General features: G+C 37.5%; 1 protein-coding gene across 1 annotated transcript in view; it reads left to right on the forward strand.

Annotated features, from left to right (window-relative positions):
* Homer1 (homer scaffold protein 1) overlaps nucleotides 1-26,647 on the forward strand; it is a 107,934-nt gene that overhangs the window by 36,688 nt on the left and 44,599 nt on the right. Inside the window, exons 2-5 of the mRNA XM_004651657.3 lie at nucleotides 4,569-4,725; nucleotides 9,142-9,273; nucleotides 12,182-12,274; nucleotides 19,298-19,437. Coding sequence (XP_004651714.1) covers nucleotides 4,569-4,725; nucleotides 9,142-9,273; nucleotides 12,182-12,274; nucleotides 19,298-19,437 — 522 coding nt within the window. The remainder of the gene's footprint in view (nucleotides 1-4,568; nucleotides 4,726-9,141; nucleotides 9,274-12,181; nucleotides 12,275-19,297; nucleotides 19,438-26,647) is intronic.

The following is a 26,647-nucleotide window of genomic DNA, read 5'->3' on the forward strand; positions in this document are numbered from 1 at the left end:
GTTTTGGTTGAATTTCTAAGTGGATAGGGTTTTAAATGGATAAAAAAACAGAAATGGGCCAGAGAGATGGCTCACTTAAGGCTTCTGCATGCAATGCTTCACAACCTGGGTCCAATACCCCAGTACTGACATAAAGCCAGATGCACAAAGTGGCACATGTGTCTAGAGTTTGCAGTGGCAAGAGGCCTTGATGGCGCACCCATTTTCTCTTCTCTTTCATTTACTTTGATAAATAAATAAAAGCATTTTTTTGGCAGGGGTGGGGGGTAGGGTCTCACTCTAGCCCAAGCTGAACTGTAATTCACTATGTAGTCTCAGGGTGGCCTTGAACAATCATGGCAATCCTCCAACCTCTGCCTCTTGAGTACTGGGATTAAAGGCCTGCACCACCATGCCCAACTAAAGCATTTTTTAACATAAAAGCATGGACGTGCCAGTAGCCACTTATTTCATACATAGTAAGCCAAGTTCTTTGAACACTCCAGATGTTGCTTACATCTGCACATTGAGTGGGTTTGCTTGCTTTTTACTCCACAGTTCATTATATCACTTACCTTTCTCAGTGCATCTGTGGAATATAGTGCTTGAATATATTAGAACTAAAATCTTCCACAGCTGTGGACCATTGAAGGAGTGAGATTCATTAAAACTCCCCTGCTCCCCCCAAGGTAGGGTCTCACTCTAGCCCAGGCTGACCTGGAATTCACTATGTAGCCTCAGGGTAGCCTTGAACTCATGGTGATCCTCCTACCTCTGCCTCCTGAGTGCTGGAATTAAAGGCGTGTGCCACCACACCCAGCTCTAAAACTACTCTTATAAGGGGAGTGATGGTATGTAAGAAATATAGACAGTATTGTTATTGCCTAAGTATGTTATTATTCTGTGATAACTTTAATAATTCTAATTTCCAAATGGAAAAAAATTTATTTGATGTCTACATTCTATTTGCCAATTAAATGAATGCATTCCATGGGTATTTCTGATACCCATTTGTAATAATTTAGTGATCTACACACAAAAGATTTCATTTGAATGTGTAATCAGTTTAAAGACCAAGGAATTAAACTCATACAATTAAAAAAAAATTCTTGAAAATATCAGTCAGTTATTACTGTCACCTTTTAAGTCTGAATACCCCTGTTACAGCAATGTCATGTTACAATTTGTATTTACCCATAGTAACTTGTAAGTCTTATAATATGCATGCTGCAACTTTGATTCATCACTAGGTGGGTTCTTGCCGTATACCTATATGTTTATGTGCAGTAGAATAATCTGGGTTTTCCTCAAAAAGTACAATGTTCTGTATGTACGCAATTAACTGTTAAATGCATAATGTGGTAATAGGAATATACATTTGGTAGTTTAGCAGCATGAAGCTGGTATTGAGTCAAGAGTTTCTTAGGTGTGTGAGAGAAGGGGGGTTGAGGATTGGGATTTAAGCCACCTTCCTGATAACCCTGTAGAATAACGGTATGCTGTTGTAGCAGACAGCTTCAGGATCTCTGAAATGGACTTCCAGACCAGACACAGTTATGGAGTTATGGAGTTATTGATGTTAAGCCTCTGACCCGCAGTCCTTGGGCATTTGGAGAGCATCTGAGCTTGTCAGGAGTGAGCTAGCCCCTCCTACTGTTACTTCTGATAGTATATTTATGTAGTAATAGTCACTACCGAATTAGTGGTAGTAACACATTTAAATATGAAACACTTATTGCTGTACTGTTTCATAGATCATTCTTTGAGAAACACTACTTGATACATTAGTATTTGAATTATTATAAGGCATTATAAACTACTTGGATTATTATAAAAGAAGTAGTGTATCGCATGTCAGATTGTTGTTTAGGGCCGGGTGTGGTGGCACACACCTTTAATCCCAGCACTCAGGAGGCGGAGGTAGGAGGATCACCATGAGTTCAAGGCCAACCTGAGACTACACAGTCAATTCCAGGTCAGCCTGAGCTAGAGTGAGATCCTACCTCGACAAGCAAACAGGTTGTTACTTAAAGTGCCATTTAGTTTATTAGAAGGCAGTAGTCTTCAACTTGGACCCCCTTGGGACAGTTTCTGGTGTGTTTTAGGGCTTCCTAAGAGGACAAGATTTCAGATGTGTCTTCTCTTCTGCTTCCACAGCTTTTCTCTAAATGAAACACGTTGATAGGTGTAGTGGTGAAGTGTGTCTGGAGCTGCCTGCTTGTAAGAGCCGGTGGTGATCCAAAACTTTTCACTCTACCTCCTTTCCCCAGAGTTCTATACAGATATTAAGCCTCTGGCCCACAGTCCTTGGGCATTTGGAGAGCATCTGAGCTTGTCAGGAGTGAGCTAGCCCCTCCTTGCTCTTCTCCCCGACCCCCAAGCCTTACTGTTTCTTTTTCTGTTCTTTTCACTCACAGTAGAAATGTGGGACACTCGATCCCATAACACGAGTTCTCAACTTTACAGATTAATATTCTGGGCTAAATAATACAAATTAAAGTTCAGAGTAGGCCTGCCCTTGTAGTCCTACTTCTCAGGAGGCCAGGGCAGACTCTTGATCAAGTTCAGGAGTAGCCTGGACTACATAGTGAGTTCAAGGCTAGCTTAGGAAGGCTACAAAGTGATGCAGTGTATCCACAAGCCAAAATAAATAAGTTTTCTTTAGGATCTGAAGCTACTTCAGGAAGGCAGGCAGCTCTGCAGTGAATGAAAAACAGCTTTATTTGAACTGGGGTGCAATAACCTGATAAAGCTTCTGCAAGCGGTTCACTCAGAGCTTGGGAAGTTCCACATTACAGTGCTTCTCTTAGGCGCAGATCATCTCCCACTGGCTTTTCATCATGTAACAAATTTGGTACTAGTATTTTGAATATATAGTTTTGATTCTTTTTACTTTTAAGATCTGCATGTTTAAGACCTTGCTTGATCTAAGATAATGATAATGGCTGGTTTGAGAAACTTTGTTTTTCATATTCTTTTCAGTTTAGTACTTGAACATGCAGTGTATTGAATGCAGACTTCTTCACTAAACTATTCATTTGTTACTAGAATATTTGAATTTTAAATGAGTAAAAGTTATTAGCTTTGAAGGATAACTTTTGTATTTCCCATAGTCTGTTCTTGTATTTCATAGTACTTAATGATGAAGAAAGGCTCCAAGAACACAGAATTAGCAAATTTTGAAACACTGTTCCTAGAGAAAACTTGGTGTCATGTTCCTAAAAGCCTCTGGTCACATTTTTGTTAGTTAATCAATGCATAACGTTGCTTAATTATGTTTCTTTTAATTTTTATTTGTATATTTATTGATAGTTATTAATTTATTGACATAGTCTTGCTGTGTATATAACCCAGTTTGGTCTTGAACTTGTTGTTTGGCCCAGGTTTGAACTTGCCATCCCTCCTGCCTCTGCCTCCTGAGCTCTGGGACTATAGGTGTGCAGCATTACATTCAGTTGCATGTGTTAGTTTCTGTATTGCTATTGCATTAACACTGAGCACTTGGCCAGCTGTGGTATCATTTCTGTCAGAATAAAGCTTATCTAGCACACATTTTTTTCTTCATTGCTTTCATCAACTTTCTTGAACTTGGGCATGTAACTCTTAAGAACATTTGAACATTGTGCTGAGGAGGCATTTTAAGCAGTACAAACAACAGAAGCACAGTAATGCAAAAGCCATGGTGCTAAGCACCACTAAAAAGATATCCGCTTACATAGTATGAGTACTGAAACAAGAAGACAGTGTTGTCTATTTGTCTTCACATGGTGTTGCAGTCAGGTTCGCATTGCTGGTAGAAAGCACCCAACCAAGAGCAGCTTCTGGGAAAAAGAGGTTTATTTTGGCTTACAGGCTTGAGGGGAAGCTCCACAATGGCAGGGGAAAATGATGGCATGAGGAAAGGAGGGATATCACCCCTTGGCCCACATAAGGTGGACCATAGCAACAGGAGAGTGTGCCAAACACTGGCATGGAGAAACTGGCTATAATACCCATAAGCTCACCCCCAGCAATACACTGCCTCCAGCAGGCAGTAATTCCCAAATCTCCATCAGCTGAGAACCTAGCATTCAGAACATCTAAGTTAATGGAGGACACTTGAATCAAACCACCACATTCCCATAAGCCCGCCCCCAACAACACACTGCTCCAGAAGGCATAAATCCCCAAATCTCCATCAGCTGGGAACCTAGCGTTCAGAACACCTAAGCTTGTGGGGGGGACACCCAAATCAAACCACTACAGATGGGAAGGTGATACCACAGCTGGCCAATATGCATTGGGTGACTCACAGTTTTCTACTGCTCCATGAGAATCCACAAAAGAGATTTCTGTAACTCAATTTTGAAGGCTAAAATATGCTGCAAATACTTTGGGGTTTTGCATAAATTTTAGCAGTTGAATTCATATATCTAGCATCTGCAAAAAGAAAAAAAAATAAGAATGGACTCTAGTTGCTTTAGAGAAGCTTTTCTGTGGAAGAAGTGGGAGTTGCTGACTTTGCAGAGTTTCCCTTTGTTTTTATGTTCTCTTGTGTGATGGAATTAAATTGCTTCCTTTGAGTTTGTCATCATCTTTTCTGCCCTCAGGGAGCAACCTATCTTCAGCACTCGAGCTCATGTCTTCCAGATTGACCCAAACACCAAGAAGAACTGGGTGCCCACCAGCAAGCATGCAGTTACTGTGTCTTATTTCTACGATAGCACAAGAAATGTGTATAGGATAATCAGTTTAGATGGCTCGAAGGTAAGTTACATTTACTTTGAATTTTGCTGCTTTGCTTTGTACAACATAGCACTTTTAGACTATTATTTATTAAACAAAAGTATTTCTTGAGTTTGTAGATTTATTTTCTATGTGTGTGTATTTGCATGTGATGCCTTCGTGGGTGTGGCAGTCAGAGGACAGTCTTGGTGGTTAATCTTATGTTTTTGTTTGAGAGAGAATGGAAATGAGAATATGGCCGTGCCAGGGCCTCTTGCTGTTGCAAATGAACTCCAGATGTGTGAGCCACTTAGTGTTTCTGGCTTTACATGAGTTCTGTGGCATTGAGCGTGAGTCTGTAGGCTTTGTAAGCAGGCACTTTTAACCACTGAGCCATCTTCCCAGTACTTTACTCATTGAGCCATATCCTCAGCTCCTTCTCATGCTTTTTTAGAAGCTTAACTTAAAAAAATTTTTTTTGTTTATTTTTTATTTGAGAGCGACAGAGAGAGAGAGAGAGAGAGAGAGAGAGAGAGAGAGAGAATGGGCACACTAGGGCTTCCAGCCACTGCAAATGAACTCCAGATGCGTGCGCCCCATTGTACATCTGGCTAACGTGGGTCCTTGGGAATTGAGCCTCGCACCGGGGTCCTTAGGCTTCACAGGCAAGCGCTTAACCACTAAGCCATCTCTCCAGCCTGAAGCTTAACTTTTAAGAAACAAAAAGTGATGTGTTTGTAGTGGCGAAAGGCCCTAGTATGCCCATTCTGTCTCCCTCTCTGTCTAATAAATAAGTAAAAGTAAAATAAAGGTAAACTGAAGTAATTCATGTCCAAGAAGAGAAATTGAATAGAAATGATTAGATTTTCAAATTTTTCAAGCTTTTCTGTTCTCCAACCCCACCTCCATCTCTGTACTTCATGACTGAGTTGGGACCTGAGATGCCCAAGAGCAAACTGTCTTGTTAGCTTTCTTCTTAGTCACTGTGCTATGCATGTTGGGGCTGTGTTGAGGGACATTAACATAACCTAGCTAGGGTCAAGGTACTCCGTGGTCTGTAATGACACAGAATTTCTTCCTTTTTCCCCTCAAATGGACTTCAGGATTGAGAGACATATTTATTTTTATCATTTTATTTATTTGAAGGAGAGAGATAGAGAGAGAATGGGCATACCAGGGCCTCTAGCCACTGCAAATGAACTCCAGACACATATGTCCCTTGTGTATCTGACTTATGTAGATCCTAAGGAACTGAATCTGGGTTCTTTGGCTTCGTAGCAGATGCCTTAATTGCTAAGCCTTCTCTCCGGCCCTTAAGGTTTTTTTTCCCTCTCTCCCCATCTCTCCCTGTCCCTCTTTCTCTCCCTCTTTCTCTCCCCCTTTTTCTCTCTCTCTCTCTCCCTCTTTTTCTCTCTCTCTCCCCCTCTCTCCCTCCTTTTCTCTCCCTCTCCCTCTTTCTCTCCCTCTCCCCCTCTCTCTCTCTTTCTCTCTCTCCCTCTCTCTTTCTCTCCCTCCCTCTCTCTCTCTTTCTCTCCCTCTTTCTGTCTCTCTCTCCCTCTTTCTCCCTCTCTTCCTCCCTCTTTCTTTCTTTCTTTCTTTCTGTGATTAAAGGGCAAGAAACACAGGCAAGGAAAAGGCTTTGAGTGGAGATTAAAATTGATCTCCACAGAGCCCAAAGATGTTTTGAAATCAGTAAGGAAAAAAAAAAACGGGGTCAAGGATGAATACATGTTAGCCAGCTTGCTTCCCTCGATGCCTGTAAAATGTATTGTTACCCAGCTGTGGGGTCATATGGGAAAGTGCTGTCATCACATTGATCTGTTGCCTGGAGAACACTGAGGGCCACCCAGTCTAAGCAGTGCCTGCCAGTCTTTACCTTCCTGCTTCCGCCCTCACATCCTGCAGGGAGCTGCACAGCACTGAGCAAAGCACTGAGCACGCTGTGGAATGCCATTGCTAGCTGTTGATCTGCTTTGCCCTGGATGACTCAAATCCAGCATCACATTGCCTTTCTTACTGTTGTATCTCAGTTTTCTAGAACTGTGCTTGGCATCTAATAAGTATCCTGTAAAAAATGCTGAACAAATGAGTGATCCCCTATCACTTGTCATTTTTCCCAGTCTCTTTAGTTACTGATGACAGTCTCTCGAGTTAAAGTAGTAGTTTTTGCATATCCAGAATAATATGCCTGTAGACGCTCTTTTGAACTGAAGGGCAAGAAAGATTTATTCATATGAAACACAGTTTAGTCTGAATAAGATAAGATAGGATAAGAGCTGGTATATAATAGGTATCACATTTAGTTTCTGTGAAAGGGCGGGCCAATTTCTGTTGTTCTGTCATCTTTAGTAGGCAAGTATCTATATAGTTGTTGTTAAATGGTCATTGGAACATGCAAAGCTCATATTTTTTTTTTTTTGTTTGTTTGTTTTTTGGCTTTTCGAGGTAGGGTCTCACTCTTGGCCAGGCTGACCTGGAATTCACTATATAGTTTCAGGGTGGCCCCGAACTCATGGCGATCCTCCTACCTCTGCCTTCCAAGTGCTGGGATCAAAGGCGTGTGCCACCATGCCCAGCCTCATAAATATTTTATATTTGTAGTACTATTTACATAGTAAAAGATTTAAATTTGTTCTGAAAATGCTTATTTTTCATTCCACATTTACTAGTTTGCCAAATGACTGCTTCTGGGCTTGCTAACATGTATGTTTTTGTTCTTGGTGGAGTTAGTTATATTACACATGTATGTTATTGTTGGAGTTACATTACACATGTATGTTGTGGAGTTATATTTCAGTTTTGATTTAAGAGGGCATTAGGCCACCCAACTGAAAATGACTCCTTTTCCAGCACTGGCAAAGAACATGAATTAATGTGCTATAATAGTGAAATTTATTATGACCACCAAAGTTAATCTTTACTAACATACTAAAATAATAATTTTCTAACAGATTTAAGTATAAAATAGAAATGATTTTTGTCATGAATCTATATATTTTATGAGTAAAGTAATGAGGTACATACTTAGGGGTTTGCTAAGTGATTGAATCTTTTCCTGTGGCACAATATATTTCAGGTAAATCAAGTTTAGGAAGTTGATTATGAATTTTTTAAAATTTAGCATCACAGGGTGTGGTTGTACATGCCCTTTGATCCCAGGAAGATCACTGGGTTCAAGGCTAGCCTGTACTAGAGAGTGAATTCCAGGTCAGCCTGGGCTAGAGTGAGGCCCTGCTTCCACAAACAAAAATTGTCATCAGTTTTAATTGATACTTATGTTTTTGATATATTTAAATAGTATTAAGACAAGTACTTGTTTGCTTCTAGAAAATTATATCCAAAGATAATAACTATTTTTAAAATATTTATTTACTTGACAGAGAGAATGCATTTCAAAGGGAAGAAATGGATCATATTAAAAATTGTTTGAAATTTTAAAAAATATTTTATTATTTATTTTTTTCACAGAGAAAGGGGTTTGGGGAGAGAATGAGCATGCCAGGGCCTCCAGCCACTGCAAACAAACTCCAGATGTGTGTGCCCCCTTGTGCATCTGGCTAAAGTGGGTCCTGGAGAGTCGAACCAGGGTCCTTTGGCTTTGCAGGCAAATGCCCTAACTGCTATGCCATTCCTCCAGCCCTGTTTGAAATATTTTTATATTATCAAGAAACATACTGTTGGCCAGGCGTGGTGGCGCATGCCTTTAATCCCAGCACCTGGCAGGCAGAATTAGAGGATCACCATAAGTTTGAGGTCACCCTGAGACTACATAGTGAATTCCAGGTCATCCTGAGCTAGCGTGAGAACCTACCTCAAAAAAAAATATATATATATTGTTTATGGCTGGGAATGGTGGCACACACCTTTAATCCCAGCACTGGGAAGGCAGAGGTAGGAGAATTGCCATGAGTTTGAGGCCACCCTGAGACTACATAGTAAATTCCATGTCAGCCTGGGCTAGAGTGAGACCCTACCTCAAAAAAAAAAAAATATGTGTGTGTGTGTGTGTGTGTGTGTGTGTGTGTGTGTGTGTGTGTGTATGTATGTGTATATATATATATATATATATTTATTTATTTATTTATATATTATCGTTTAGGTTTTAGGTGGTCATGATGGCTCAGATTTATAATCCCAGCATTTGGGAGGCTAAGGATTAGTGTGAGTTTTAGGCCAACCTGGGCTGCTGAGTGAGTTGTAAGTCAGCCTAGGCTAGAGTGAGATCCTGCTTTGCTTTTTCAAACAAGCAAGAAGAGACGGAAGGCAGGAGGAGGGAAGGAAAGGAGGATGTATTAGGGTTTATTAGTCACCATATTTTCACATTAATTATCAGAATTGTCTTTATGTATTTTACACTGGGTTACTAGTGGTCTCAAAGTCTTGTCACTAAATTGTCCTGCACTGAAATGCCTATTTGATAATTTTTGACTGGTTGCTCATATTTGTTTTATTTTTCAGGCAATAATAAATAGCACCATCACCCCAAACATGACATTTACTAAAACATCTCAGAAGTTTGGCCAGTGGGCTGATAGCCGAGCAAACACTGTATATGGATTAGGATTCTCCTCCGAGCACCATCTTTCAAAAGTAAGTTAACTCAAAGATGTGAATGAAAATCTTTGTCTTTAATTCATGTTTTAAATATATAATAACAAATGGATAGTATGAACTATAGGAGAAATTTGTTGTATTTCCATGCACGATTTATTGTACATATTAAACATTGGTTGAGAAGAATTTACATAGTTAATTTTATGTATGACAAGAAGTAACAGGTGGAGGCTATTACTTCCAAAGGGATTTTATTCAGAGATTGGTGTCTCTTGGTTGGAGATGGTGTGGAAGATAGGCAGACAATAGATTCTTCTGAATTTGAGAATTGAGGCTCCTAATGATAAAAGTTGCCATTTTTTTCCAATTATATGACAGCATCACATGTAAATTAATATAATTTGAGAAATTATGTTTTGCTTAAGTATAGAAAGTCTCTAAACTCTTACATTAAAGAGTGAGATTCAGTAGAAACCAAGAGGAATTCTTGGAGAATGTTGACTAGATGAATTGCTGTGGCTAAGAAAGGCTAAGAAAGTGCATAGCATTACCAGACTAAATATTGGAAATAGACAGTTGTTCTCTCTCTTGAGAAGCCACGCAGTTCTCCTAACCAGAAGCACCTTGAGTTCTTGAGGATGTTACACAGAAAGTGTAAATGAGGAAGAGTGTACAGCAAAGAGAAACACCTCAGGCTACTGAGATAACTGGGTAACCTACATTTCAAGCACTAAATAAATCACATGTGCAATTTAGTATAGATAGGATCTGATGGTTTGAGGAGTGAAATGTTGAATTGTAGGGTGACAGGCCTCTTTTATATAGACATGACTTATTTATATTAAACCTTACACTATTCATTCAGAAATTAGATTCCTACAAATGATTTCTTTCAAAGTTTAACACTTTTGAAAATATTGAGCTATAATTAGTAGTTGAAATATGCTTCATTTTCTTCCATTTGAGTTGTAAATATTTCTTTAAACTGAAGTCATTCTCTGTAAGTTGATTATTATAAAACAAACATGTTTTATCTGATTTGCTTTCTTTTATGCATATCTTAATATCTAAAGTTGTTTCTTGAACTGTGGTGTTGGGTATAAGGTTTAGATTCAAAGTTCTCAACATAAGAAGAACACAGATATTCAGTTGAGCATTGCTCTTCCATAAACAATCTTCCTTAGAAATTATGTGCTTATTCTAATACTTTGCTATTATGCATAAACTTTTTTTAAAGGAATAAGCTTTTATTAGGATCTATTTTAAGTTATTTATTTATTTGAGAGAGAAAGAGGGAGAGAGTGGATGTGTCAGGGCTTTTAGTCACTGCAAACAAACTCCAGACACATGCACTACCTTGTGCATCTGGCTTACATGGGTCCTAGGGAATTGTACCTGGGTCCTTTGGCTTTGTAGGCAACCACTTTAACCACAAAGCCATCTCTCCAGCCCTGAAGAAACTTTATAAAATTTTCTTTTGAATTATCTATGAAAGGGAGAAATTATTTTCTACTTTCTGATTTTTATGACTTTATAATCAAGTAACTAAATTGTGGGTTAATTTCTAAAATAGACTTTCATGAAATTTCTTTTAGAGTTAGGTAATTTTGATAATAATTAAATGGTTCATTACATCTTTTAAGTTACAGAACAAGTAGCTATTATAGTAAAAGGAGTGGTTGCTAAATTTGTCAATCATATTATCTCCTCTTATTCCTCCTCCCCGTAGGAATGACTTATTTTTCAAGAATTATTTTCCCTCTTCTGTGTAAAATATATTTTATTTTATTTAAATTTTTATTAGCATTTTCCATGATTATAAAAAAATCCCGTGTTAATTCCCTCCCCCCCCATTTTCTCCTTTGAAATTCCATTCTCCATCATATTACCTCCCCATAACATTGTACTGTAAAATACATTTTAAACCAGTTACTACTAATGGTGAGCCCTAGTATTTTGAGGGTATTGGATATTGGGAAAACAACTCTTAAACTCTTGTAGCCAAACTTGGTTTGTTCATTCACTAGACTTGCCTCCAGGAGCTTAAAATTGGTCTTCTAAGGTTTTTAAGCTTTTATAGTTTTGTAATTCACCTTACTTAACTTTCTGATAATAGACTAGCTCCTACTTCTAGAACATAAGTATGTACTGTGTGTGGCCATGATGTTTTGTAGCTTATAACTATATAAGCTATATATGGATATATAGTTCATGGCTGAGAATTACCATTTTATCCAGGCGTGGTGGTGCATGCCTTTAATCTCAACACTTGGGAGGCAGAGGTAAGAGGATCGCTGTGAGTTCGAGGCCACCCTGAGACTACATGGTGAATTCCAGGTCAACCTGAGCTAGAGTGAGACCCTACCTCGATAAACTGAAAAAAATGATCATTTTATGAGCAGTAATTAATTGTGCATCTTTTTTTTTTAATTGTGCATCTTAAAGACCTTTTATTCTAGTGTTGAACCTTAGCTGTTTATAAATCTTTGGTAATAATTATTAATTATATCAGTAATAATATTACTGTTTCTGATATTGAAAATAAGACACATAATACAAGTTTATAGTATAGAAACAAATGAAAGTATTTTCTTTGTGCTGCATCTTATAAATAGATACTTAAGTGATTCAGTTTTATCACTAATTTAAAGAAAATAGCATACTTGCTTTCACTGATTCTCCCTCTCACTTTGGTCTTAATGAATTACTTGTTCTAGCAAAGAGGTATATAGGTAATCAGGCTAATTTCACTTTATAATGTTTTAGATGAGATTTTTCAGAGTGCTTTGGTGCTCAGGCTTCTTTTTCTATTACTTTCATTTTACAGCTGTAACTGTAATTGCTTCTGTAAGAGTCAGTTCAGAAAATGAGAGACAACTAAGTCCAAAGTAGTTATTGTGGCTTGTTGTGATTTGGTCAATGTGTATCGTGTTTGTACCTTCAGTTTGCAGAAAAGTTTCAGGAATTTAAAGAAGCTGCTCGGCTGGCAAAGGAGAAGTCACAGGAGAAGATGGAGCTCACCAGTACACCCTCACAGGTAGGTGTTTCTACTATGAGCTCTCCTAATGTAAGACTGCCTTCTTTATGACAGAGTTAAATTTGTTCCTAATTCGGATTAATTTCTATTGCCAGAGAAAGGTTTTTTCCTTTGTCGTCATTTACAAATATAAGTTTTTTTTGCATGTGTGTGTGTGTGTGTGCACATGTGTGCAGAGACTAGAAGTCAACATCAGATATTGTCTTCAACCACTCTGCACTTCATTCTTTGAGATTAGTTTTTCACTGAACCTGGAGCTTGCCATTTGGGCTAGGCTAGTTAACAAGCAAGCTTCTGGGACTCTCCTGTCTCTCTCTGCCTCCCCAGCCCTGGGATCACAAGCATGCACTACCATGGCTGGCTGTAACATGGGTGCTTGGATCTGAATTCATGTCCTTGTGCTTACTGATTGAGCCATCTCCCCAGCCTAACCAAAAACCATTTGTTTGTGGGCCGTGTGTCTGTACACAGTGTATGCAGATGTGTGTGCACATGTGCTTTCCATGTGGAAGCAGAAGTATCCTTCTATCACTCCTCTGTATTGTTTCTCACTGAACCTGAGCTACTCGTTTTTTTCGGTCTGATTAGCTGACCATTAAACCCTAGTGTTTCTCCTGTCTCTGCTTTCCATAGGACTGGGCTTCCACACATGCATGGCCATGCCCTCATGCTTACACAGCAGTGTTCTTATCTGCTCAGCCATCTTTCCAGTCTCAGTAATATTTTTATGTATTTATTTTTCCAAGAATATTTTAAAAATATTAGTTTAGAAGTAGACTGAAGTATGTAATGTGTCTTAAGAATGAGAGGGCAAAAAGGTATACAAAGATCATAGACTGGTCTGTGTTTTTGATCTGTGTTCTTTTCTTTTTTTTTTTTTTAATTCATCGCCACCACCTACTATTTATTTTGTTTTATTTTGGGAGAGAGAAAGGCAGAAAGAATGGGCATGCCAGGACCGTTAGCCACTGTAAATGAACTCCAGATGCATGCGCCACCTTGTGCATCTGGCTTACGTGGGTCTTGGGGAATTGAACCTGGGTCCTTTGGCTTTATAACGCAAGCATATTAACCACTAAGCCATCTCTCCAACCCTGGTTTGGTTTTTTGAGGTAAGGTCTCACTCTAGTCCAGGCTGACATGAAATTCACTCTGTAGTCTTAGGGTAACCTCGAACTCAAGGCAATCCTCCTACTTCTACCTTCGGAGTGCTGGGATGAATGGCATGTGCCACCTGCCTGTCTTGTTGCTCTGTGTTCTTTCAGGCAACAGTCAGGCAGATTTGGCCCCCAGTGGAACTGTAGGAGAGGTTCAAGGGAAAAAAAAAAAAGCATTTGGGAGGTTAAGGTGGGAGGATCATGTGAGTCCCAGGTCAGCCTGGTGCTACAGAGTGAAACTGTCTGGAAAAAACCTAAAAACGACACCAACATCAAATTACTGCACACACAGGTCCTGAAGACGAAGTGTAGCATGCCTTGCAGACCTCATGGGAAAACCTGAGGGTGGTTGGTGGTGGGGAGGCAGAAAACAAGAGCAAAGGGAAAACCAAGGTGGAGCATTTGTGGGGACTTTTCCAGAAAAGGGGAGGGGCAGGAAAACCAATGAGGATTGACTGTTTAGGTAGTTTCAGTGGCTCCACGCTATTAGGGTCATCTCCCATTGACCAGCACCTAGCCCAGGGTGAGTAAGGCAGAGGACTATGTCTGGAATGCATAGGCCAGATAAGGAAGTTTGACTACAATGTGGCAGTTTTGATACCAGGCTGGCTAGTTTGATATCAAAAGCATGTTCCCCACAAGCCATTAGTATTTCTTAAGAATTAGCTAGTCCTGGGGGAAAGAAGGAGTTAGAAAGATTTTTTATTTATTTTTTAACCTTTATCCACTAGCACAGGCCAGTTTTTAAAAATATTTTATTTATTTCCAAGCAGAGAGGGAGAGAAGGGAGATAGATAGAATGGGTGCACCAGGGTCTCCAGCCACTGCAAATGGACTCCAGATGCATGAGCCATTTGCATATGGCTTTATGTAGGTACTGGGGAATTGAACCTGAGTCCTTTGGCTTTGCTGGCAAGCACCTTAATCACTAAGCTATCTCTCCAGCCCCAGAAAGGTGTTCTTTTAAGATGCCAGAACATTAGAAAAACAAACCATCCAGTTTGTTCTACCTGATTTTACACTTGATCTTAGCCAAAAGGCCCAGAAGTGATTCTACCTGATTTTAAAGTGTACTTTTGTTTAATGATTTTATTTTCATTTATTTATTTAAGAGAGAGAGAATATGGGCATGCCAGGGTTTCCAGCCACTGCAAACAAACTCTAAATGCATGTGCTACCATGTGCATCTGGCTTATGTGGGACCTGGAGAATCAAACTGGGGTCCTTAGGCTTCACAGGCAAGTGCCTTAACTGCTAAGCCATCTCTCCAGCCCTTAAAGTCTTTTAAGTCTGTTCCATTTGGTAAACCCCACAAGTATAAAAAGTGATTTTTCTTTATTAATAGTAAAGGAGAATCCTGTTAATTGTTCTTTAAGTACTTATTTCCTCACAGACTGAAGGTGTATTCTGCATTGAAGCCAGAGTTCCATTATTCTCTGTGTTTGCAGTAACTAGGAATAAGTTAGATGATCATTATTAAATTCCTTTGAATCTTTTCTGTAAGAGCTGAGATAGTGTGGTGATACTTGTAAGCCATTTAAAGTCCATTTAAAAATCAAGTACCAGTTCATATTGGGAATCCTGCTTCCTCAGATTCTGTTGTAAGAAAATGCAACAAACAGTGTATCAGTAGGAGGATACTTGAAGGATTTCAATAAAATGGTAATGGATTAAACATTGCTGTTGTACGTTGTTCCTGCTTCTCTAATCATTACTTACAATTTTAATTCATTGTAAGCTATTACAAGCTGGTAAGAAGAAATGTTAAGCCTTTGCTTTCATCAAATTGATTTGTCAAAGATGCTTATATTTGGAAAATGCTAAGAAATTAAAAAATAGAGAGAAATAGTTGACCATCATTTGGTCAAAATATATAGGTCTTAATTTATCTTTTCAAAACATTTAAAGTCTGTTAATATACGCAGGCTAGATGGTAATAGGAAGATTTTTTTTTTTTAATTTCTCTTTCTTCACCACTTTTGTGATAATCTGATGTTTCTGTTTTTGGCTGACTTGTATGACCCATCGCAACTCCTACTCATCTAAAAAGAGAGCTTGATTCACTGGTTTAGCCCAATTTGCTGAATTAATGTTCAGCCTGAAAAATGGACTATTACAAAGGAATTCAACAAAGATGATGTTAAATGGGAAAACTGCTTAAATGGAATCACTGATGATAGTAGAAGGTGGTCATAGCTTTTGTTTTATTTGAAAAGGCAAAACTCACAGGTGAAGGGTATCTAGGCTTGGGGGTAGGAGTATAACTTAGTGACTGAACACCTCCGTACCAGGCCATGAGTTTGCCTCAAACCAACAAGACAAATGTGTCAGTTTTCAAGTAAGACAAATTTAAATGTCAATTCTTTTTCTGGGATCTTGGGAAAGTTGATTAATTTAAGTGTATTTATACATCTATAAAATGAGTATTACATTACCTATTTTTATAGAATTGTTGATAAAAGTGAGTAGTAGTGGCAACTCATGTTTAATTTTATGGGCACTAGACTTGGCTTTGAATCTTGGCACTGGTCTTCACTAGTTTTATGAATTTAGACAAGTTACTGCTGCTCGTGGTGATGGGATATGTGTATTTGTCTGCAGAGTGGCAGTAAGAACAAAATGTTTTTATCAGGGCTATTGTATGAATTAGTGAAGATTAAAAAGGTCTGGTTTTGAGAAAGGGCTTGCTGAGCAAACCATAAGGACCCAAGTTTGGATCTCCAGCACCAAAATTAAAAAGCCAGGCATATTGTCACATGGGAAGGTGGAGATAAGAGGATTCCCCCGGGCTTGCTGGCTGGCTAGTCTAGTCAGCTGGGTGACATATAGGTTCACTATGAGATTCTCAAAAAATAAGTGGAGAAAAACTGAGCAAGACACCTGATGTCGACCTCTGTCCTTCACACTTACACATATGCATCTGTGTCTACACACACACACAAACATGCATGAGCACAAGTATACACATCATATACACAATAAAAAATAATTAGAAACTGCTTAGAATAGGGGCTGCAGAGATGGCTTAGCAGTTAAGGTGCTTTCCTGTGAAGCCTAAGGACCCACGACTCACATAAGGCAGATGCTCAAGGTGGCACATGTCTGGAGTTCGTTTGCAGTGACTGAAAGCCCTGGCACACCCATTCTCTCTCTGTCAAATAAATAAATAAAATATTTTTCAAAAACAGAATTATTAGAATAGCTGGGCATGGTGGCACATGCCTTTAATTCCAGCACTTGGGAGGCCAAGGTAGGAGGATCACTGAGTTCAAGGCTAGCCTGGGTGTACAGAGTGAGTTCCAGCTCACCTTGAGCTAGAGTGAGACCCTGCCTTGAATAACAACAACAACAACAAAATGCTTAGAATATAGTAAATGCTCAATAAATAAATGTTCAACTGTAGACAATTGTTATTGGTGTGATTTTAATTGTGAAGATAATGATAAAAAGTCTGTTTTTGTTTTAGTTTTTTCAAAATAGAGTCTCACTCTTGCCTAGGCTGACCTGGAATTCACTATGTAGTCTCAGGATGACAGGGACAGTAGGTAAGAGATTGTAGTAAATCTCCTTGAGGTTGAAGAACAGAAGAAAGGGGCTGGGATAGAGTGGGCAACTTAGTGAGACCTGTCTCAAAATAAAAATAAGTACAAAGAGTGGTGGAAGTATAACTCAGTAGTGGAGTCCTTGTCTAGTATGTAGGAGACCCTACGTTCAGTCTCCAATATTATAAATAATAATACTAATGTGAAGAAAATTTTTAAAAAGAATTCTTACATTAAAATTTATGTTGAAATTCCATAATATGTTTTATTTATTCACCAGTATTTTTATCTAAAAGCCTTTTATGCTATTGTTCCCTTAATCCCACTTTATTTTTTTTTGTATAAGCTATATTTAACAGTCAATTATCTGTAGTTTCCAGATTGTTTTCTTTTTTAAATATTTTATTTTTATTTATTTATTTGAGAGAGAGATACAGAAATAGGCAGATAGAGAGAGAGAATGGGTGCTCCAGGGCCTCCAGCCATTGCAAAAGAACTCCAGATGGATGCTCCGCTTTGTGCATCTGGCTTATGTGGGTCCTGGGGAGTCAAACCTGGGTCCATTGGCTTTGCAGGTAAGTGCCTTACCTGCTAAGCCATCTCTAGCCCCAGTTTGCTTTCTTTTTTATGTAGTACTAAACCTGAGTATGATACTAGATTTTTATGTGATTTTTCTGACACATGGTAGTGCTTCACAGGCAAGCGCTTAACTGCTAAGCCATCTCTCCAGCCCAGCCATTTGCTTTAAAGTCATTTCAAGATACAGCATTTGGTTTTTCTAGTTTTGGATTGAGATTTCATTGAATTACATATTTAGCTCCATTATTAACTGTATAAATACAGTTGCCATAAATTGTCTTGGGACAAATACATCTGGATCTTAAGCATTTGATATGACTATTGGATGAAAAATATGTAAGCACAGGCTGGGTGTGGTGGCGCACACCTTTAATCCCAGCACTTGGGAGGCAGAGGTCGGAGGATCACCATGAGTTTGAGGCCATCTTGAGACTACATAGTGAATTACAGTCAGCCTGAGTTAGAGTGAAACCCTACCTTGAAAAACAAAAAAAAAAAAAAAGGAAAATATATAAGCACAGCAACCACCCTGTAGCTGGGACCATCAGTCAGTCAATACCCTTTACACAGACAATGAAGAATATTTCCAAAGGTCCCATCTACCACCCATTTTGTCAGTGTTAGGGATTAAACCCATGGCCTTGCACAATCAGGCAGGCATTGAGCTTTTAGGTTGTGAGAACGTGGGATTTCAGAAAGGGCAACTCTGGATGGTGACTAAGAATAGGGAGTAACTGCCAACAGATGCTCACCTGTGACCTCGACTCCATGTTCCATGTATGCTCTTCTTCTGGCCTCTCGCCTGGTGCTTACATCAGCAGACTGGCATGGAAATTCAAAATCATGAGGTCCTTTCCCAGTTTTTCCTGTTAGAGCATTTGCACAGAAAAGAATAGTGTTATTGTCATCTAAATATGAAAGGCTGGAGTAAAATCTTCTCCCATGAATGTTTTGTTAAGTGATGAAAGTGGAACAGGAAATTTCATTTCAGGCTTTATTGGAATTAGATGACGGTAACTGTGGTGCAAGGCCTTGTAGGGAGTGAAGGGCTCCCACGCCTCCCCCTTTCCTCTGCCCCAGAGTGTGGGCCAGGATGATTGATTTTCCTGTTTTATTTTGATGATTTTGAGATAAGACCTTACTCTGTAGTCCAGACTGGTCTCAAACTCAAAATCTTCCTGCTTTATCCTGATGTCTACCTGTGATTGAGTGTTGGGCTTACAGGCAAGAATCACCATGTCCAACAGCTATTTTCTTCTTCTGAATTCATTCTTTGAATATCATTTATTCTAATAGCTAGTTTTATTAATTTGAAGGTTTTAGATTTTTGAAGCCATGTTCCTAGGTTGTGGTGTTTTTTTTTTTTAGTTTTCTTTAAAATTTTTCTTCCTTGAGGTAAAGTCTCACTCTAGCTCAGGGTGATCAGGAATTCACTTGGTAGTCTCAGGCTGGCCTCAAACTCACAGCAACCCCCCTTCTTGAGCCTCTGAAGTGTTGGGATTGAATGCATGTGCCACCATGCCCAGCAGTTGTGTTGTTTTTGATTCTGAATTGTATTATGTTTTGGTGAGTTTTCAAATGAGTTGTTTTTCTTCAAAAATTCTCTTTGAACTTTTTGTTGGAGTCAAATTTCAATTGAAGTGGACCCATAAAAAAATAATCTGTCAAAGTCAGTTTTAACTTTAGCTAATACTGTGTGCTTGAGCAAAATATACCTATTTTTAATCCTCACCTTTTTCTTAAAGGAATCTGCAGGTGGAGATCTTCAGTCTCCTTTAACACCAGAAAGTATCAATGGAACGGATGATGAAAGAACGCCTGACGTGACACAGAACTCAGAGCCAAGGGCTGAGCCAACTCAGAATGCATTGCCATTTTCACATAGGTACCCATTCAATTCAGCAATCATGATTAAATAAAATGTGCAAATATGGGAGTTTATTTGGTTTCAAAAACTCTTGAAGTTATAACCAGGTCAGATTTCCTATATTAATTTATTAGTTATGGTTGCTTAGATTGACCAGAGTGAATGTATCCTTTATCTGTGTTGAAAAAGGAGTATTGAGCTAATTATTAGAATTTTTTTTTTTCTTTTAGAGAATTTTGGTTTAAGGAAAGAAAGGTATTGCAGCCTACAGTTCCTGGGGGTAGAGTCTGTCATAGCAGGGAAAGAATGGCAGGAGCAAGGAACTGGATCATATCATCACATCCACTGTGAGGAAGGATACAGAATGATGGATGCCAAGAAACTGCTTTTCAGGGAAACAAAATATGTTCCCTCCTATTGGCTTTTTAAAATATAGACCCTTAAAAGCCCTTCCTTTAACCCACTTTTCTGTTTTCATGTATGTTCCTTAAGGTTTATAAGTTATGTGTTTTTAAAAAATAGGTTTGTACTGTTAGACGGGGCTTTGCTGTATTATTAAAGGTAATGTCCCAGCATGACTTTGCAGAAGGAAACAGCAGGGGAACTTAGCATTAGCCTCTTAATGTTAATGGCAGAATTATTTTTGCACACCAACAGGAGAAAAAGCAAGCTTTTTCTACTTCTGAATTTCAAAAGAATTTGATATTCTAAAAACATGCAATGTATGTTAAGTGTCTTCGAAGCCAATTAGATTAATCATTGACCATACTGTGGTATTTTTAGGATGTATAGGGGCCTATGAAATTCCAGAATTGCAAATATAAAATGAATGCCTGTCAGTAATTTATCTTAAAGTTAATTTTTATCCTTGAGTACTTTTTACTAAGTAGTTTTAGGTAAAATTTAAAATATAATTTTATTGTCCATTTGGGAGATCAATTTATAGTTGAATTGTTTGGGATACTGGATTATCTATTTCAAACTGTGTATCTCATAAGGATTTTTATTTTCATTGGAATTTATTAGTAATAGGGCATAGGATTGACATATTATAGATGGAGCCAGATATGGAGGTATACATTTTAATCCAAGCACTTGGGAGGCAGAGGTAGGAGGATCACTGAGAGTTTGAGGCCAGCCTGGGACTACAGAGTGAGTTCCAGGTTAGCCTGGACTAGAATGAGACCCTACCTCAAAAAAACCAAAACAAAACAACAAATTATAGACTAGCATTGAGGGACCTTTTGATTAGACTAAGGATAAAAGAAAATGAACTAGGAAAGCTTTTTAGGAATAAACAAGATATTCTAATTTATTGCTAAAAGTACTAATAAGTTTATATAAGATCGCATTTTGGAGATAATATTTTCATGCTTCATGACAATATAAATATATTTCCTTTCCAAAGCTATAAAGATGACTGAACATAGAAAAAAATTTAGTTCTTTCAACCCAAACATTGTGCTTATGTTGATTTATTGAACGTATTCTCTTAATAAAAGACTATAGTTCTTAGGTAGCTTCCACAAAATATTATGTTCTTTAATTATAAATAGTGGAATGTCAATATACTATTTTAAAATATTTTATTTACATCAAGGGAAAGAAAACTCACTGGCCTGTTAAATTATATTTAACATTTCCATTTAATAAAACTTTACTGAATATAATTACATACTTAACACCTAACGTGAACCATCTGCATTGAATACTTTAGCATTTAGAAATGAGAAATTTTAAATTTAACATTTGTAAAAGCTACTTCTGGTTTATTTATATATCTAAAAATTTCTGAATGTATTTGGCATTACTTACCTGGGATTGGTCTTCATCTACTTTTTCCCTCCTCTGTTCTTGAGAATCTAATAAGAGTTACGTTGACTTAAAGATATAGTTTCTTTGACTATGGGAATTTTTAGATTTTCCATTGAGTTATGTCACAGATTTCTAAATACAAAACTTAGTGGATTAATTTTTTTTTTTTTTTATTTGAGAGCGACAGACACAGAGAGAAAGACAGATAGAGGGAGAGAGAGAGAATGGGTGCGCCAGGGCTTCCAGCCTCTGCAAACGAACTCCAGATGCGTGCACCCTCTTGTGCATCTGGGTAACGTGGGACCTGGGGAACCGAGCCTTGAACCGGGGTCCTTAGCCTTCACAGGCAAGCGCTTAACCGCTAAGCCATCTCTCCAGCCCAGTGGATTAATTTTTAACATTTAATTGTATGAAGACATTTTTTAATCTTATAATTTTCTTACTATTATAAGAATATTCAGCTTTAGGTATTAGAAAGCTACTTCTCTGGGTGGAGAGATGGCTTAGTGGTTAAGGTGCTTGCCTTCAAAGCCAGAGGACCCAGGTTCAATTCCCCAGGACCCATGTAAGCCAGATGCACAAGGTGGCACATGCATCTGGAGTTTGTTTGCAGTGGCTAGATGCCCTGGTATGCCCATTCTGTCTTTCTCTTCCTCTGCCTGCCTCTCTCTCAAATAATTAAATAAATACATTAATTAATTAAAACTTTTAAAAAAATTGGGCTGGGTGTGGTGGTGCACGCCTTTAATCCCAGCACTTGGGAGGCAAAGGTAAGAGAATTGTTGTGAGTTCAAGGCCACCCTGAGACTACATAGTGAATTCCAGGTCAGCCTGGGCTACAGTGAAACCCTACCTTGAAAAACCAAAACACAATTTTTTTAAATTATATAGATATTTTAAAAAAGAAAGCTGCTTGTCTGAACTTGTTTTGATTTATTGGTATTCAACCAGTTTCTTGACTGAAATCAAGATTTCCCTGGGAAATACATTATTTTACAGCCAATGCTAGAATTCGAAGAAGTAAAAGATAAGAGAGACTTGAGAAATAATATAATACAGTATTTCCCAGATTCTAGTAGTTTTAACTCAATTTAGTAGGTTATTCATCACATGTTGAAAAAGAAATTAAGTAGAAAAATCAGTAAAATTTGAATTTTATAACCATTTCAGTGATATGCCATACATAAACATGTACTCATATGCATGCTGGATGACAGTATAAAGCATCAAAATTTGATGCTTTGGCTCATGAGAAGACTGACTGCCTGAGCTGAGTTCATGTGTCCCAGGTCAGAGTTCATTAATAATCGCTTCAACTTAACAGTTTGTTTGATTCAACCATAAAAGATACTGTCAGTTAGTAGTACATTAAACCAAATATCCAACATAAGCACATTATTAGGTCAGAAAGTCTATAAAGGCTCATATCCTGGAAGACCTCTGTAGAAACAAGTATTTCATGAATTAAAGAATGAAAGAATATTAGAACAAATTTATGTAAATCTGAAGAACCTATGTTTAAATTGAATATACTATTTTTTCCATGGCAAAGGAGTACAATTTAAACTTAACATTTTAGAGCTTTTTGGTTTATCTTACTTTCCTTCCTCAGTACTTGTCTTAGCCAGTATTTCTTGGTTCTGGTTGGACCCATTTTGGTGCTGAATAAAGCAAAATCACTATAATATAATGTAAAACAAGAAAAGGATGGTGTGGTGACATAACTAGGCTCATAATGAGACACACCTAAGCTTCATAGTGACACTTAAAAAGAAAGGTACTATAAACATTAGCGATCTAGTTGGTAAAACTTACTGTAGTAATAACTGTATTTGTGCTTTTTTCAAAATTCATATACTTTATGCCTAAATCTAATGAATCCTAATTGGTATAAAAAAAGAGGCCTTGATTTTTATTTACTCTGAAGGTTTTAGTAGTCTTTGTGAAATAAATAAATAAATAAATATATATATATATATATATGGATAAATTTTTTTTTAAGAGAAAGGCAGAGAGATAGAGAATTGGTCTACCAGGGCCTCAGCCACTACAATCAAATGTCAAATGTTTGCACCACCTAGTGGGTATGTGCAACCTTGCGCTTGCCTCACCATTGTGTATCTGGCTTACGTGGGATCTGGAGAGTAGAACCGGGGTCCTTAGGCTTCACAGGCAAGCGCCTTAACTGCTAAGCCACCTCTCCATCCCTGTGAACTATGTTCTTAAAGTTTGTTTGCAGACTCAGAGAGATAAAGAACATTAATTTTCATTGTAAAAATTTTCAAATATGTATGAGACACTATAAAAATGGACTTTCATGGAAATAATCACCTAGCCTTAACAGTTATGAGAATAAATGGCCAGTATTGTTTTATCTCTACTCTTAGTCACTCTATTACTGTATCATCATCATTGTGGTGCTGGGGTTCAAACCCAGGTCCTCAGAAATGCTAGGTAAGCACTGTATCAACTGAGCTACACCATCACCTCAACAGTCTATTATTATTCATTACCATTATCATTAATACTATTTTAGTTTAGTTTTTTTTTTAAGTAGAGTTTCAGTCTGACCCAGGCTAACCTGGGATTCACTCTGTAGACCCAGGTCAGCCTTGAACTAATGGTGATTCTCCCACCTTGGCCTTCTGAGTGCTGGGATTAAAGTTGTGCACCACCATGCCAAATTTTACCTAAGACGAATTTCTTAAACTTATTTTTGAACTTTAAACAAATTACATAGTGTGCTAGAGAGATAGCTTAGCAGTTAAAACATTGCTTGCAAAGCCAAAGGACCTAGATTTGATTCCCCAGGACCTATGTAAGCCAGATGCACAAATTGGTGCATGTATATGGAGTTCATGTGCAGAGGCTAGAGGCTCTGGTGCTCCCATTCTCTCTCTCTTTTTTTTTAAAAAAGAGGCAAAAAGTTTAAAAATTAAAGAGAATTTAAAAAAATTGTATACTAGGCTAGTATAATTTTTTTGTTTGTTTGAAGCAGGGTCTCATTGTAGCTCAGGCTGACCTTGAACTCATGGAGATCTTTCTACCTTCACCACTGAGTGCTAGGATTAAAGGCATGTATCACCACACAATTAATTATTTTTTATTATATGATTTAGTGGCATAAGTTAACTTGAATAAATTTTTTCATCTTTTTTATATATATTTAAAATTTATTTTTTGATAGAAAGACAGGGAGAGAATGGGCACACCAGGGCTCCAGCTACTGCAAATGAATTCCAGATGCATGCACCCTCTTGTGCATCTGGCTTATGTAGGTCCTGGAGAATCGAACCAGGATTCTTTGGCTTTGCAGGCAGACACCTTAACCGCTAAGCCATCTCTCCAGCCCCAGCTTGAATAATTTTTGTTAAACTAAATTTTAAATGTATGGGTTTTTCAATACTCCTTAGTCAGGTATTACAGTACTGTTTTTATGTTTTTGTAATAAACTATGCAAAAACATTCTCATCAAATAATTTTCAATGAATTAATACTTTTAGTGTACTTTAAACATTTAAAAAAGTTTAGTGAGCAAAATAAAGGCATTATGAGGACCAAATGTGTGCTAAGCTTTTTGGTGAAATGTTATTAAATATTATCATTTTTTTCTCTTTAGAATTATTTTTAAAACTAAATGATAACATCCTTTTTATGTTGACAACCTAAAATCTTTAGGGCATCCTTTTAGACTATATATATAGTCTTAGGCTAGTTGTAGATTAAAATGTAGCTGTGTCCTGATAGGTTAGCATATACATGTACATGTGAATGGGGAAAGGTTTTGCTTTGTAGTATCAGTTGTGTGCAGTTGCAGGACTTGTTATTTCTTACAAATAAGTACTCAAAAATTTTTAAGATTTAAAACCAAAATTCTATGGTAAATAGTTTTATAGTATTCTAATGCTGTTGGAATATAAAACTGAAATGTACCACTGAAACCTGAAAGTTTTTATTTTGTAAATGATAACTATGATTCTCAGATATGCAGTACTATATTGATAAATAACTGCTAATATCTTTTGAAAGTTTAGGACAGATATATATTAACAGTTTGTGAAGTTATTTTTGTACTGATGAGTTTTGATAAGTTTGACTACTGTAATGGAAAATAGGCTCTTTTAAGCACTGATGATGTGTGGATATTTCTAATGTTTTGATAATGTATCTCATGGTGCTGCTGGACTTAACGCATTTTGGAGGTACTGCATGTATCTTCTTCTAGACTTTTCTGCTACCTAATATGTGTATTTGCAACAAATACTCATTAAAGGATGTGTTCAGCCATTTTCCTTTCTAGTATATTGATTTTGACTTGAATCAGTATAACTATAATCTTACCAAAAGGTATGCCATCTTGCTGGATTCATTCCATTTATAGACATTATCAAAATTACAGAAAGCCACTAGTTTTGCCCAGGATTTTTTTTATTTTTTATTTTATGTTATTTACTTAATTTGGTTTTTCTTTTTTGTTTTTTGAGGTAGGGTCTCACTCTAGCCCATGCTGACCTAGATTTCATTCTGTATTCTTAGGGTAGCCTCGAACTCACAGCAATCCTCCTACTTCTGCCTCCCGAGTGCTGGGATTAAAGGTGTGTGCCACCATGTCTGGCTTTATTTTTTATAATTTCAAAAACTATGAATTGGAAACTTATAAAACATCTTAACTAAATAAAAATTTAAAAAATAACAATAAACTATAGTAAAAATAATTTCTGTAAACAACTTTTGTTTGGGTATAATTTCAGGTTAAGAATGTATAGTCACAAGACTTAAATATTATTTTTGTTCCCTTTTTAAACCTCAAAAGTTAGATCAGGTCCTTCAAAGGTAATGTGAAGGCACAGTCAACTTGTAAGAGGTCCTAATGCAGCAGTTCAGGGTTGTCAGAACCCTTCATAATGTGTGGATGTGCTAGAGGAATTTGGCAATATAAATACTGATCTCGAGAAACTGAGAAGCAATTATACATTAAGATTCGAGTCAGTGAAAAATACAGTTTATCGGCTGGGTGATCCCAACACTTAGCACAGAGTATCCAGAGTTGAAGACAAGCCTTGGGTACATAGCAAGTTTGAGGCCTGCCAGGGCTACATGACACCATATCTCAACAAAAACGAACGAACAAACGAACAGTATAGATTATAGTTGCTCAAGCAAGGGTGATTTACTGGTTTTATGAATAGTTAAACTTCTTGATTTGAATTTTTGAGGAACTAATTTCCAAAAGATTTTGTGGAAGATGTTGAAATATGCTAAACATTTTGTCAATCAATATAGAATATTCATAAGAAGTAAACTATTCTTCATATGCTGTAATGATACTTCTTTTTTAAAAAATTTTTTTTTTATTTGAGAGATAGAGAGAGACAGGGACAAAGAGACACATAGAGAGTGAGTATAGGCAAGC

This window comes from Jaculus jaculus, chromosome 14 (assembly GCF_020740685.1).
Source record: "Jaculus jaculus isolate mJacJac1 chromosome 14, mJacJac1.mat.Y.cur, whole genome shotgun sequence".
NCBI classification, from domain to species: Eukaryota; Metazoa; Chordata; class Mammalia; order Rodentia; family Dipodidae; genus Jaculus; species Jaculus jaculus.